The sequence below is a fragment of the Tachypleus tridentatus genome, chromosome 6 (assembly GCF_004210375.1).
Source record: "Tachypleus tridentatus isolate NWPU-2018 chromosome 6, ASM421037v1, whole genome shotgun sequence".
Taxonomy (NCBI): Eukaryota; Metazoa; Arthropoda; class Merostomata; order Xiphosura; family Limulidae; genus Tachypleus; species Tachypleus tridentatus.
The window spans coordinates 157,265,394-157,280,795 of record NC_134830.1 but is presented as its reverse complement, the minus strand read 5'-3'; the positions used below and the strand labels follow the sequence as shown (position 1 = coordinate 157,280,795).

Here is a 15,402-nt window from a genome sequence, read left to right as displayed (position 1 = left end):
GAATACACATGGCTTTATGTTTGAAGAAGTACACATGGCTTTATGTTTGAAGAATAGTCAGTACACATGGCTTTATGTTTGAAGAATAGTCAGTACACATGGCTTTATGTTTGAAGAATAGTCAGTACACATGGCTTTATGTTTGAAGAATAGTCAGTACACATGGCTTTATGTTTGAAGAATAGTCAGTACACATGGCTTTATGTTTGAAGAAAGTCAGTACACATGGCTTTATGTTTGAAGAATAGTCAGTACACATGGCTTTATGTTTGAAGAATAGTCATACACATGGCTTTATGTGAAGAACACATGGCTTTATGTTTGAAGAATAGTCAGTACACATGGCTTTATGTTTGAAGAATAGTCAGTACACATGGCTTTATGTTTGAAGAATAGTCAGTACACATGGCTTTATGTTTGAAGAATAGTCAGAATAGTCAGTACACACACATGGCTTTATGTTTGAAGAATAGTCAGTACACATGGCTTTATGTTTGAAGAATAGTCAGTACACATGGCTTTATGTTTGAAGAATAGTCGTCAGTACACATGGCTTTATGTTTGAAGAATAGTCAGTACACACATGGTACACATTTTATGTTTGAAGAATAGTACATGGCTTTATGTTTGAAGAATCGTCAGTACACATGGCTTTATGTTTGAAGAAGTCAGTACACATGGCTTTATGTTTGAAGAATAGTCAGTACACATGGCTTTATGTTTGAAGAATAGTCAGTACACATGGCTTTATGTTTGAAGAAGAGTCAGTACACATGGCATGGCTTTATGTTTGAAGAATAGTCAGTACACATGGCTTTATGTTTGAAGAATAGTCAGTACACATGGCTTTATGTTTGAAGAATAGTCAGTACACATGGCTTTATGTTTGAAGAATAGTCAGTACACATGGCTTTATGTTTGAAGAATCAGTCAGTACACATGGCATGGCTTTATGTTTGAAGAATCGTCAGTACATGGCTTTACATGGCTTTATGTTTGAAGAATAGTCAGTACACATGGCTTTATGTTTGAAGAATAGTCAGTACACATGGCTTTATGTTTGAAGAATAGTCAGTACACATGGCTTTATGTTTGAAGAATAGTCAGTACACATGGCTTTATGTTTGAAGAATCAGTCTTTATGTTTGAAGTACACATGGCTTTATGTTTGAAGAATCGTCAGTACACATGGCTTTATGTTTGAAGAATAGTCAGTACACATGGCTTTATGTTTGAAGAATAGTCAGTACACATGGCTTTATGTTTGAAGAATAGTCAGTACACATGGCTTTATGTTTGAAGAATAGTCAGTACACATGGCTTTATGTTTGAAGAATAGTCAGTACACATGGCTTTATGTTTGAAGAATACACATGGCTTTATGTTTGAAGAAAGTCAGTCAGTACACATGGCTTTATGTTTGAAGAATCGTCAGTCATGGCTTTATGTTTGAAGAATCGTCACATGGCTTTATGTTTGAAGAATCGTCAGTACACATGGCTTTATGTTTGAAGAATAGTCAGTACATGGCTTTATGTTTGAAGAATCGTCAGTACACATGGCTTTATGTTTGAAGAATAGTCAGTACACATGGCTTTATGTTTGAAGAATAGTCAGTACACATGGCTTTATGTTTGAAGAATAGTCAGTACACATGGCTTTATGTTTGAAGAAAGTACACATAGTCAGTACACATGGCTTTATGTTTGAAGAATAGTCAGTACACATGGCTTTATGTTTGAAGAATAGTCAGTACACATGGCTTTATGTTTGAAGAATAGTCAGTACACATGGCTTTATGTTTGAAGAATAGTCAGTACACATGGCTTTATGTTTGAAGAAGAATAGTCAGTCATGGCTTTATGTTTGAAGAAGTCAGTACACATGGCTTTATGTTTGAAGAATAGTCAGTACACATGGCTTTATGTTTGAAGAATAGTCAGTACACACTATTTTATGTTTGAAGAATAGTCAGTACACATGGCTTTATGTTTGAAGAATAGTCAGTACACATGGCTTTATGTTTGAAGAATCGTCAGTACACATGGCTTTATGTTTGAAGAATCGTCAGTACACATGGCTTTATGTTTGAAGAATCGTCAGTACACATGGCTTTATGTTTGAAGAATCGTCAGTACACATGGCTTTATGTTTGAAGAATCGTCAGTACACATGGCTTTATGTTTGAAGAATCGTCGTACACATGGCTTTATGTTTGAATGGCAGTACACATGGCTTTATGTTTGAAGAATCGTCAGTACACATGGCTTTATGTTTGAAGAATCGTCAGTACACATGGCTTTATGTTTGAAGGTCATGGCTTTTTATGTTTGAAGAATAGTCACATGGCTTTATGTTTGAAGAAAGAATCGTCAGTACACATGGCTTTATGTTTGAAGAATAGTCAGTACACATGGCTTTATGTTTGAAGAATCAGTAGTCAGTCAGTACACATGGCTTTATGTTTGAAGAATAGTCAGTACACATGGCTTTATGTTTGAAGAATAGTCAGTACACATGGCTTTATGTTTGAAGAATAGTCAGTACACATGGCTTTATGTTTGAAGAATAGTCAGTACACATGGCTTTATGTTTGAAGAATCGTCAGTACACATGGCTTTATGTTTGAAGAATAGTCAGTACACATGGCTTTATGTTTGAAGAATAGTCAGTACACATGGCTTTATGTTTGAAGAATAGTCAGTACACATGGCTTTATGTTTGAAGAATAGTCAGTACACATGGCTTTATGTTTGAAGAATAGTCAGTACACATGGCTTTATGTTTGAAGTTTGAAGAATAGTCAGTACACATGGCTTTATGTTTGAAGAATAGTCAGTGAAGAATCGTCAGTACACATGGCTTTATGTTTGAAAGAATGAAGAAGTCAGTACACATGGCTTTATGTTTGAAGAATCGTCAGTCAGTACACATGGCTTTATGTTTGAAGAATAGTCAGTCAGTACACATGGCTTTATGTTTGAAGAATAGTCAGTACACATGGCTTTATGTTTGAAGAATAGTCAGTACAGTACACTTTATGTTTGAAGAATCAGGCATTTATGTTTGAAGAATCGTCAGTACACATGGCTTTATGTTTGAAGAAAGTCAAGTCACATGGCTTTATGTTTGAAGAATCAGGTACACTTTATGTTTGAAGAATCGTCAGTACACATGGCTTTATGTTTGAAGAATCGTCAGTACACATGGCTTTATGTTTGAAGAATCGTCAGTACACATGGCTTTATGTTTGAAGGTCAGTACACATGGCTTTATGTTTGATCGTCAGAATGGCTTTATGTTTGAAGAATCGTCAGTACACATGGCTTTATGTTTGAAGAATCGTCAGTACACATGGCTTTATGTTTGAAGAATAGTCAGTACACATGGCTTTATGTTTGAAGAATCGTCAGTACACATGGCTTTATGTTTGAAGAATCGTCAGTACACATGGCTTTATGTTTGAAGAATCGTCAGTACACATGGCTTTATGTTTGAAGAATCGTCAGTACACATGGCTTTATGTTTGAAGAATCGTCAGTACACATGGCTTTATGTTTGAAGAATAGTCAGTACACATGGCTTTATGTTTGAAGAATCGTCAGTACACATGGCTTTATGTTTGAAGAATCGTCAGTCACACATGGCTTTATGTTTGAAGAATCGTCAGACATGGCTTTATGTTTGAAGAATCGTCAGTACACATGGCTTTATGTTTGAAGAATCGTCAGTACACATGGCTTTATGTTTGAAGAATCGTCAGTACACATGGCTTTATGTTTGAAGAATCGTCAGTACACATGGCTTTATGTTTGAAGAATCGTCAGTACACATGGCTTTATGTTTGAAGAATCGTCAGTACACATGGCTTTATGTTTGAAGAATCGTCAGTACACATGGCTTTATGTTTGAAGAATCGTCAGTACACATGGCTTTATGTTTGAAGAATCGTCAGTACACATGGCTTTATGTTTGAAGAATCGTCAGTACACATGGCTTTATGTTTGAAGAATCGTCAGTACACATGGCTTTATGTTTGAAGAATCGTCAGTACACATGGCTTTATGTTTGAAGAATCGTCAGTACACATGGCTTTATGTTTGAAGAATAGTCAGTACACATGGCTTTATGTTTGAAGAATAGTCAGTACACATGGCTTTATGTTTGAAGAATAGTCAGTACACATGGCTTTATGTTTGAAGAATCGTCAGTACACATGGCTTTATGTTTGAAGAATAGTCAGTACACATGGCTTTATGTTTGAAGAATCGTCAGTACACATGGCTTTATGTTTGAAGAATAGTCAGTACACATGGCTTTATGTTTGAAGAATCTTTATGTTTGAAGAATCGTCAGTCAGTCGTTACACATGGCTTTATGTTTGAAGAATAGTCAGTACACATGGCTTTATGTTTGAAGAATCGTCAGTACACATGGCTTTATGTTTGAAGAATCGTCAGTACACATGGCTTTATGTTTGAAGAATCGTCAGTACACATGGCTTTATGTTTGAAGAATCGTGGCTTTATGTTTGAAGAATCGTCAGTACATGGCTTTATGTTTGAAGAATCGTCAGTACACATGGCTTTATGTTTGAAGAATCGTCAGTACACATGGCTTTATGTTTGAAGAATCGTCAGTACACACATCTTTATGTTTATCGTCAGTACACATGGCAGTACACATTTATGTTTGAAGAATAGTCAGTACACATGGCTTTATGTTTGAAGAATAGTCAGTACACATGGCTTTATGTTTGAAGAATTATGTTTGAAGAATACACATGGCTTTATGTTTGAAGAATAGTCAGTACACATGGCTTTATGTTTGAAGAATAGTCAGTACACATGGCTTTATGTTTGAAGAATCGTCAGTACACATGGCTTTATGTTTGAAGAATAGTCAGTACACATGGCTTTATGTTTGAAGAATAGTCAGTTTACACATGGCTTTATGTTTGAAGAATAGTCAGTACATGGCTTTATGTTTGAAGAATCGTCAGTACACATGGCTTTATGTTTGAAGAATCGTCAGTACACATGGCTTTATGTTTGAAGAATCGTCAGTACACATGGCTTTATGTTTGAAGAATAGTCAGTACACATGGCTTTATGTTTGAAGAATCGTCAGTACACATGGCTTTATGTTTGAAGAATCGTCAGTACACATGGCTTTATGTTTGAAGAATCAGTCATGGCTTTATGTTGAAGAACATGGCTTTATGTTTGAAGAATAGTCAGTTTGAAGAACATGGCTTTATGTTTGAAGAATCAGTCAGTCGTCAGTACACATGGCAGTCATACACATGGCTTTATGTTTGAAGAATAGTCAGTACACATGGCTTTATGTTTGAAGAATAGTCAGTACACATGGCTTTATGTTTGAAGAATCACACATGGCTTTATGTTTGAAGAATCGTCAGTACACATGGCTTTATGTTTGAAGAATAGTCAGTACACATGGCTTTATGTTTGAAGAATAGTCTTTATGTTTGAAGAATCGTCAGTACACATGGCTTTATGTTTGAAGAATAGTCAGTACACATGGCTTTATGTTTGAAGAATCGTCAGTACACATGGCTTTATGTTTGAAGAATAGTCAGTACACATGGCTTTATGTTTGAAGAATAGTCAGTACACATGGCTTTATGTTTGAAATCGAATGTCACCCTGCTTATTTTTCTTTGTGGATAAAACAAGTAATATGTTTTAAAAACTTTAATTTTTCATGTTTCAAGTTCTTCCATTATTTTAACTCTGAATGTGTTGTTAGATTACTTATTACTAGTATAAACCATCCTATGTTACTTCACATTTTATGTGTATGAATTTATTTATGTGTGAAGTCTTTTCCACATTTTGTGGAACTAGCAGTTAAGAAAAACTGCAGCAGAGACTTGTGCAAGCTGATAAAAGTAAGAGAAACACGGTTAGGAAGACAATTTGCTCATAATATTAGACCTTTTAAATATATTTGGCAGAGTTATAATGATGTTTCTTAAGGTTTTGATTTAAGGTTCATAAACTAACTTACAAGCTTTGACAGTTTAGTATTTAATGAATACATGGTGGTCTAAACTCTTATCTTTCAAGTCAGTGACTGTGTTGCAATGTAATTATTCATGTCCATATCAGTGACTGTGTTGCAATGTAATTATTCATGTCCATATCAGTGACTGTGTTGCAATGTAATTATTCATGTCCATATCAGTGACTGTGTTGCAATGTAATTATTCATGTCCATACAGGAAAGAAGCATGGGATATTATATATCGCACATTTATAGCAAACATCACAGAGTTGAAGACCGTTATGGATGCCATCGTCACTGCGACTATAGACCTGTTGCAGCAAATGTTGACTAAAACCAAATATCAGTTAGATGTGCTGTAAACCATTATTAGTAGATGTAGAAGTCTATTAATATGTCAGTAAGAACTGTTTAAGTTGGGCTACTAGATGTTGCAAAGTGGGTCGTTGTATTTCCATAGTTAGTCAACCAATAAATTTTAAAATAGAAAATATAATTTTGGACCTCCCTGTAGGGTATTATTTTGTGTTAGTTTTTGCTACAATGTTTATAATATATGTTGTTGTCACGTGTTTAATTTTTTCTTCTTCTATACAGCTTACATCAAAGCTTCTGCTACACTTTGTGTTATTACTTTACTGTGTGACATTGGAGCTACAGTGATGACTGGCTTGGGACTTTGTAACAAAGATCCTACCCGCAAATACAAACTGTATCGATTTGCCCTGTATGTCATGGTGTGTGCCCGTGAGTAAATATTGTCACTGTTTTTTTTAATTTCTATATATTTTCTTGACATGCCTTCTGTACTGAACAAAATCATTTTTAATTCTTTTATTTTTTAGTTTAAATTTTTATATATTTTCTTGACATGTCTTCTGTACCGAACAAAATCATTTTTAATTCTTTTATTTTTTAGTTTAAATTTCTATATCTTTTCTTGACATGCCTTCTGTACTGAACAAAATCATTTTTAATTCATTTATTTTTTAGTTTAAATTTTTATATATTTTCTTGACATGCCTTCTGTACTGAACAAAATCATTTTTAATTCTTTTATTTTTTAGTTTAAATTTCTATATCTTTTCTTGACATGCCTTCTGTACTGAACAAAATCATTTTTAATTCTTTTATTTTTTAGTTTAAATTTTTATATATTTTCTTGACATGCCTTCTGTACTGAACAAAATCATTTTTAATTCTTTTATTTTTTAGTTTAAATTTCTATATCTTTTCTTGACATGCCTTCTGTACTGAACAAAATCATTTTTAATTCTTTTATTTTTTAGTTTAAATTTCTATATATTTTCTTGACATGCCTTCTGTACTGAACAAAATCATTTTAATTCTTTTTATTTTTAGTTTAAATTTTTTATATATTTTCTTGACATGCCTTCTGTACTGAACAAAATCATTTTAATTCTTTTTATTTTTAGTTTAAATTTCTATATCTTTTCTTGACATGCCTTCTGTACTGAACAAAATCATTTTTAATTTTTTTATTTTTTAGTTTAAATTTCTATATATTTTCTTGACATGCCTTCTGTACTGAACAAAATCATTTTTAATTCTTTTATTTTTTAGCAAGGGCATCTTTATAAATCAATAATTATTAGACATGCTAGCTCAAATTACAAATGCCAGAGATGAACTATCTGAGAAATTAATGATTATACACATTTTGCACTGCTGTTTTGTTAGACTCCCATTAATTTCTTTTTTCTTATGCTTATGTAGTATGTTAAATATATTAGTTTATGAAGCCATGAACAAGATTAGCCCATTTTCTTTAGCTTGAGGTTATGGTAACTATCTGATTACAGGTGTTTCTTAAAATGGTAAACAAGTTTTTATTAAATAATACTGGAAATATTTTTTTTAAGTGTAAAAATGTACCTTGTAATTTTCTAAGATATTTATAAAATTATTGTATTTATAGTAATTAATATGGCTTCAAATATCTACTTGTTTCAGTTGATCTGATCAGTATCTGATGTTTTCACTACCACTTTTTTAATCTAGCTGGATCATATTTGCACATACAACCTTTTCTGTTATAGGGTCATATATGGTGCATTGACAAAGGTGATGGTCAAACTCCATTATTTGTTCTTTTAAGAGTGGACTGTGGGTGCTATAGGATTAGCTACCTTCTCTCTAGTGTTTCAGTTCAAAGTTGGGAAGTGCAGATAGCCTTCAAGTAGTTGTGTATGATTATCTGAAAAACTACTTTTTTCATCATCAGCACTGACACAGTCGATGCCACACATACACAGGTTATCTTTTTACCATGATCTCTGACCCAGCTCATACTAAATAATATTTTATCGCTAGCTTTAATGAAAATAGTCTAACATATGTGACAAAAAATAATTACATGAACATGTGGTCCTTGAAGAGCATTGTTTACACTGGAAATTGTGTAAAAATAATAATTCTACCATGTTGAATATTGATCTGGTTGCTAGTTGGAAGCCTGCAGAATATCTTGCATTTAGAATATTACAGAAGATTGTATATGTCAAGTTTGTAAATGGTTTATAGAAATCAATTGTGTAAAAATTTAATAAAACATTTTTAATTTATTGTTGTTTTTTGTGGACAGAGGGATGTAATGTTTGAACTGATTTGAATTATTGCAGTGTTCACAGCTAATTAATTAGAAATCATTTAATTTTTGTTCTAGCCAGACGGAACTAATATTTATGAAAATAACATAATTTAAAGTTCATGATTTTATGTGAGAAAGTCTAATAAAACCTTTTTCAATTTGTTAACTCACTTTATTTTTTTTCCAGTATTATGCATCCTTATCACTTTGGTCGTTTACCCAGCTTGTTTTGCGTCGGAAATTGAGGACAGCAATAGGCAGATTTGGGAGTTTGGTTGGGCGTATGGAGTAGGGTGGGGAGCAGCCATATTCCTGTTTGGTGCTATTATCCTTTTGTTGTGTGACAAAGAGACAGAAGAAATATACTACAAAGAGAGAACCATCATGCATGATCCAGCCACCGAATCAAAAGCATAAATTATTTTCTTCAGAATCAGATTACATTTGGTACCTGCTGGCATGTAAATACATAATCTGTATTGTTTGTTGATTGCTTTTTCTTCTACTTCTAACAGGTTACGTCTCTTTAATCCACATTACATTAGTTAATTATGTTAAAGAAGCTAAGAATTTGTTTCAAATACCTGCTGTATTGTTTACTGCTGGACCAAAAGAATCTGTTCTAATTTTTTCTTATGAATCTTGTTTTTAAAATTCCTGTTTTTTTTATTGAGGCTAAAATTTAGTATTAAATTCCTGTAGTTTTAGGTAAATTGTTTTTATTACTTCTGTGGTTTCTTTTACAACAAGTAGCAGTTAGTTTGGTGTTTCAAGTGTGTAGTATATTCTTGATATGAACCAGACAAAACATTGAGGTTAAAACCAAATCTGTTAGTTTGTTAAACTGCTATTAAAAGCAAGAACATCCTAGTATTTTTGGAACTTTAAAACAGCAAGTATGCAAACTGTTTTCAGATCGTTAGACACATAAACTAGTTATTTGTTTCAAAACCAAAAAGGTTAACCTCAAAACCTTTCTTCTTAAGTGAAGAATTGAGTATTTTAGGATGTGTGAAAACTATAAGGAAAGTTTTGCAAAGTAGCAGGAGAAAATGTTAAGCTTATTAAACAAAATAATAATAAATGTCTAGGGTCCAGTTCCTGGTGAAATTAAGATTGGGCAGGAATACCCATAAAGATCTTTTATTTATCTGAGAAAAACATGAACTTTAGTGAAACTCGTATAAGTTTAGCTACCTTATATATTTGAAGTGGCTCCCAAAGAGTTACAGTTGAGTTGCATGTAATAGTGTGTATTTAATGGAAAAGTTCCTTTTGTATGCCCTTCCTTCTAAAATATTGCCATGTGGATAATATGGCAAAGCAGTCTTCTTAACAATGTAACCACACTTACGAGCCTTCTAAAGTAATTGAATAGTGTAAGATTTTTTTTCAGTGCTTTCCATTCTCCAACACCCAATGACTGTCTACAGAAAGCATCTTTGTTCCAGAAACCATTCACTTATTTGATGGGAAGCATCACAAAACGTATCCCATAATGCCTCGCATAAATAACTTTCCTCAGCCTTACATCCAATCCTTTTAAGTTTAGACAAAGATGTTGTATGTTAAAGAACCTGTTACTTTTAATAAAGTTTAGTTATATACTTATGTTTTTAGTTCCCAAACTTTGTGGATCACTTCCAAATCTGTAAGTGATCTCTGATTATCTCGGTGTTGATATTCATGCGAAGTTACCAGTTTGCTGGTAGGTAGGATCATAGTGGTACAAACTCATGATTCAACTATCTGTCCTTGTGTGTTATCATTAGTTTAGATTCCGATTCATCAAAAAAAAAAGTTGAATGTTTTACTATTAAAGCTTATCTGACACATGTTAGAGGCACTGCCAACCCATTTAAACTACACAACTGGTTACCTGATTTGTGACTTTAACGTTGTAGCTAAGTCTTATCCATGGTATATATATAGATATAGGTATGGGCTAAAGTTTTACCCAGCTAGTCTTGGTTGTTTATCATTACCATCCTCTTCTTTTCTGTACTGATAACTGCACGTGTCCATATACTTGGCTGTATGACCTAGCCAAGAGGAATGGATACTTATTTGTTTGAGTATGTATAGTTGCCCAGTAATTAATTTAATTAATTACTAGAGGTAAAGAACAAACAAACAAAAACGTTATCAGGGTAATAATTTCAATAAATTTGCCAAAATAAAATTACTTGTATATGTACCTAAAGCACAAACACTTGTACCTGAGACCAGTGTATGGTTTTATGGCAACACAATAATGCATATATTAGTCCTGTTACAGTGATTGCAGTATATTCCCAATACAATAATGATTTAATATGCTTAAGTGTCTTAATTAGATTAGATTCACCTCAGGAAATTTGTAATGCAAATATTTTATCTGATACAAAAAAAAAGAAAGATTAAATTGTGGACATAATCAATCATACAAGGGGCATCTATGCTATTCAGCAAAGTAGTCTGGAACATGATAATACCAGGTCCCACAGTAGTTATTATTTAAGGACTGTAGTTCAGAAGTTTGGTGGACAGCATCATAAGACTTCTGTTTGTTTAGCACTCAGTTTTCATTGGTGGCAGTTCCAGGTAAGTGATGACCTTAAAGCAGCTATAAACAATTAGATCTATTATGTACACCTGTATCTTACACCAAATGCATACAGTAATAGAGTATGTTGATGTGTGGGATCTAGTTGTCCTCATGATGGGTGAAATTTATTACTCATAATGGTGGCTGTTGACATGGAATATCTGATTATTTCTGTGATGGGTGAAATGTATTGTCCTTAATGGAAACAAGGACTACTTGGTGCCCTTCTCCTCAACTCTATTATGATTTGTTATGTTTTCTGTATCTTCCTGAATATCCTTACACAGACTCAAAAAGCTTGCACAAATGACTAATATTAAGTTACTTTGGTGTTATATTCAGACATAATTTTGGACAAGCATTCAAAACTGTTACTTTAGTAGGTGAAGTATAGTTCGCTAGAGAAGGCTCTTTGGTTTAATATACTCTTTGTTGTTATCAATGGAAAACTTAATTATTTAGTATAATACAGATTTGATGATAATGGGTAACTTTACTAGAAGCTTATTAGTTTGTAACTTTTTTAGTTTAGTGTATACTGGTTATGGAAATTTATCATTTTGTATTTATTTAATTGAAAGCTTGCTCTAAAAATAATTTTAACTTCTTTCTGTGTATACTGTTTTTTGATAGCCTTATAAAAATTCATTGTTTTGTCCAGGACAATTTAAGTGATAAAAGTGATTGTTGATAGTCCTGCACAGTTAAAGTTTTCTCTACTTTTACTGTAATAGTTTTTAGAAAAAAATAATTATTTGTAGATTTTCACTAGAAATTCCATTCTCTTCAAGATGTATTTTCACTTTTAATTGCATAATGAAAGTCTTAAAAGATAATTTATGTTAACTGGAGTATTTGTATGTTTACCCAGTACTTGCTAAGTCACTTGTTCAGTACTTCCACTGAGGTTATTAAATGAACCAGAATTATTACTAGAGATCCTGTAATGTTTTTTGAAACATTGTCAATTATATGTGCAAACATGCTTGGTACTTAATTAGTGTAGCACAAATTCAAAGAAGGTAAACTGACTGTCCTGACATGGCACCTTGGTTTTATTTAAGTAGCCTGTCTGTGTATTACTTGTTTACAAGTTTCTGCTTTTTCAGGCTTGTAGTTGTTCTTTACAAAGTAGTGTTGAAAGTCTTGAAACTGTGGATAAAAAAAAATTGATATATTTTCTGAAGTTTTGTAAAGAATCTTGTATTTTCTCAACATAATGTATATCAATCTTCTGCTACATCCAACACCCCCAAAATAACACAAAAGTTTGTATTTCTAATACATTTTAGTTAATATCCACACACCTTTGCCTTTCTTCAAGGTGTCGTCTGTGAAATTTACACCAAGGTACAAAGTAACACACCTGAGATTTTTTTTTTGATGATGTCAACCTTTTTCAAGATAGCTAATGCTTAACGCTCTTGTTGGGTCATAGAAATCCCAGATCTCACCAATGAAAGACATAGAAATTTGAGAGTATGCTTGTAAAGCAGGTGACAGTGCATTTCCCCTGTGTCAAAAAATAAAAGCCAAAAACCAAAAGGAACAACTTATATGTGTGTGTGGTAGGTAGCATTAATGAAATGTATGGATAAATTGTGTAGCTTGATCTTGTTTTCCAAATATTGTCCTTTTTCTTGTATATTTGTATCTATAACTTAAATGTACTTGATAGAGTAAGCATAATGTTATATCAGTTTTGTTTTTATTGTTGAAATTCAATATTATATTAAATGTATTTACAGTATTTTTTATGGACTTGCCTGCTTGCTTCTTGGGTTTCTAGATGAGGTCTGTGGACTTCATGTCCAGTCCTCTTCGTGTGTGGAGCTGATAAAAATCTCATCTAAAACAAGAACAATAAACAAAGCAGCAGCAGAATTCATGATTAATTCTGTTTATGTCCTTATCATAATAATCTGTGTACTAATTGAACATCAGAAATGAGTTTATGAAATGTGATATTTTAATCATGTGTTGTACTACTTACTTAAGCTTGTGTTTTTTTTTAAAAGCATTTTCTTGTATATTTTTCTGTATTCGTTATGTTTCTAGTGGCCAAATCTGTGGAACTTACAAGTAGTAATGCATTGTTAATTTATTTAAATAAGTTTGGGATTGTTAGATATAGTTTGCTTGTGGCTGACCTTTCTTTGCAGAGATGTCATCCAGAACTGTTTTCTTGTTCCTTTATATTTATCTAAAGAAAAATAAGTGTCAAACTTTAACTGCACGTTAAATGAAGTTTATTTATTGTCTTTCATCATCTGATCCTCTATTTTTTACCCAAAACTTGCATAATGATCATAAGGTCTACGTCTGCATCTGCAACAGGCCTAGCTAAATCCATGAATCAAGTTTAACAAATTATTTCATTCATCATGGTATTTAATTTTAATAAATGTTCATTATTATTATTATCAAAAGTAACTATGATTATATCTCTCAGAATGGCTGGTATAGGTATTAACAATTTTACTGCTACAGCAGAGAATAACTTGCCGAGGTCGAAACGTTCTTCTCTGCTTGGTTAGTAAAAAGAGTTAATACCTCTACCAGCCATTCTGAGATGCATTTCAAGTGGATTTCTCATCATCCACAATAACTAATGTTTCCAGAGCCAATAGTTTTCTTCACAACAGAGGTAATGCTTGTTCAAATTAGCATATTCTCAGCATAATTGGGAATCTAGATGATATAATATAGTTGGATTTGAAAGCTAGTTTCTTCATATCTTCCACCATCAATTGAAGATTCTTTTATACTGATCTATTGTTACATGTTAAGTACAAGCATACAAATGTATCGAAGTATCACCTTCTGTACAAAAATAAAGTTGAAACCAGTGGGTGACAAGAAAGTAGAGGGGTAGTTTCCTCGGCCCTCCACCAGAATTGATCTTAAGTTAGGGTAACTTTTTCTTATACACAGAGAATTATACAGCTGAAGTGATCAAAGGTCAAAAATACATGATCAAACCTTTATCCTGTAGTGCAGTAATGAAGATTATAAAAATGTGTAGTAATTATGTGAGGTGCTTATATGTGTGTAAATGATAGCTCTTGAGGCACCAAATAAACTTTTTTTTTTATTTTACACTTTGCAGAGGAGATTATTTCTTCCATTGATGGGTAGCACTACTTTTATTTTTAACCCTATAGTTTATTGGGTAAAACTCTAAACTATTCCACACAGTTATCAAGGATAACAAATTTTAATGTGTAATTTTTATCCAATAAATTGTCATACTTTATGTTTTTCTCAGGTGGAGTGATTTAAGTTTCTGCTCACCTGACCACACGTACATAATATTTTATTTGATAAATACAGCATAGATCACTGCATAATTACAGATCTTTCAATAACACAATTTCACACACATAAATACCAAATCTTTTCACAGCATGCCCACAATATACCAATAGTCCATAGTGTGACTTAGTAATGTGCAATTACAATGAACTAGAGGTAAATGCATGTTTTAAAATATCCACTCTTCCTACTTTAAAACTTAATTCAGAATATATAATGATGCTATTAAAAAAACAAATTATGTTTAGATCAGAGTAGATTAAGTCCACCTGATCAAAGTACCAAAAAAATTAGTGTCAGGTTAAACTGTATAGATTACAAGCTATGTTATTTAGCTTATTAAAGAAAGAAAAAGTCTTATTAAATACTGTTCAAAACATAAAATGTTTTATAGTAGAACTAAGTTACCCCTTAGGTAAACCACCTATATACTTTATAGAGTAAGGTATCGGAATGAAAACAAACATGCCCTTGCTCACTTTGTACGTAAACAATGTTGCAGCCACAAGTAAGACTAGTTAAAAATAATTTCTACTCTAATTATTAATTTCATCGTAATATCAAGAAGGATAAAATATGGCCACAGCCTACAATTTGTGCAACAGGTATTACATACGCTTCTATTTAAATGTTAAAATTTTACTTTCACCGAGTTCTATAATTACAGAATTTCAGATAAAAAAATAAACATTTTTAATCACTGGGTAATTATCTTTCTTACAAACACATCAAACTTTATTCAAGTCTCACAAATATCAACTTAGCTCGATCAAACGGCATTGAAACACAGACATTTGTGAAATTATGTCTCATTTTAAAGCAACAGTTGAAGCTTAGATTCTGTGATTAAATATTTTCA

General features: G+C 32.4%; 1 protein-coding gene across 1 annotated transcript in view; it reads left to right on the top strand.

Annotated features, from left to right (window-relative positions):
* The window catches only part of LOC143254224 (transmembrane protein 47-like), a 54,817-nt gene extending 40,490 nt beyond the window's left edge, over window positions 1–14,327 (top strand). The window contains exons 3-4 of the mRNA XM_076509017.1: window positions 6,628–6,777; window positions 8,829–14,327. Coding sequence (XP_076365132.1) covers window positions 6,628–6,777; window positions 8,829–9,058 — 380 coding nt within the window. The 3' untranslated portion in view covers window positions 9,059–14,327. The remainder of the gene's footprint in view (window positions 1–6,627; window positions 6,778–8,828) is intronic.
* Window positions 14,328–15,402: the final 1,075 nt, after the last annotated feature.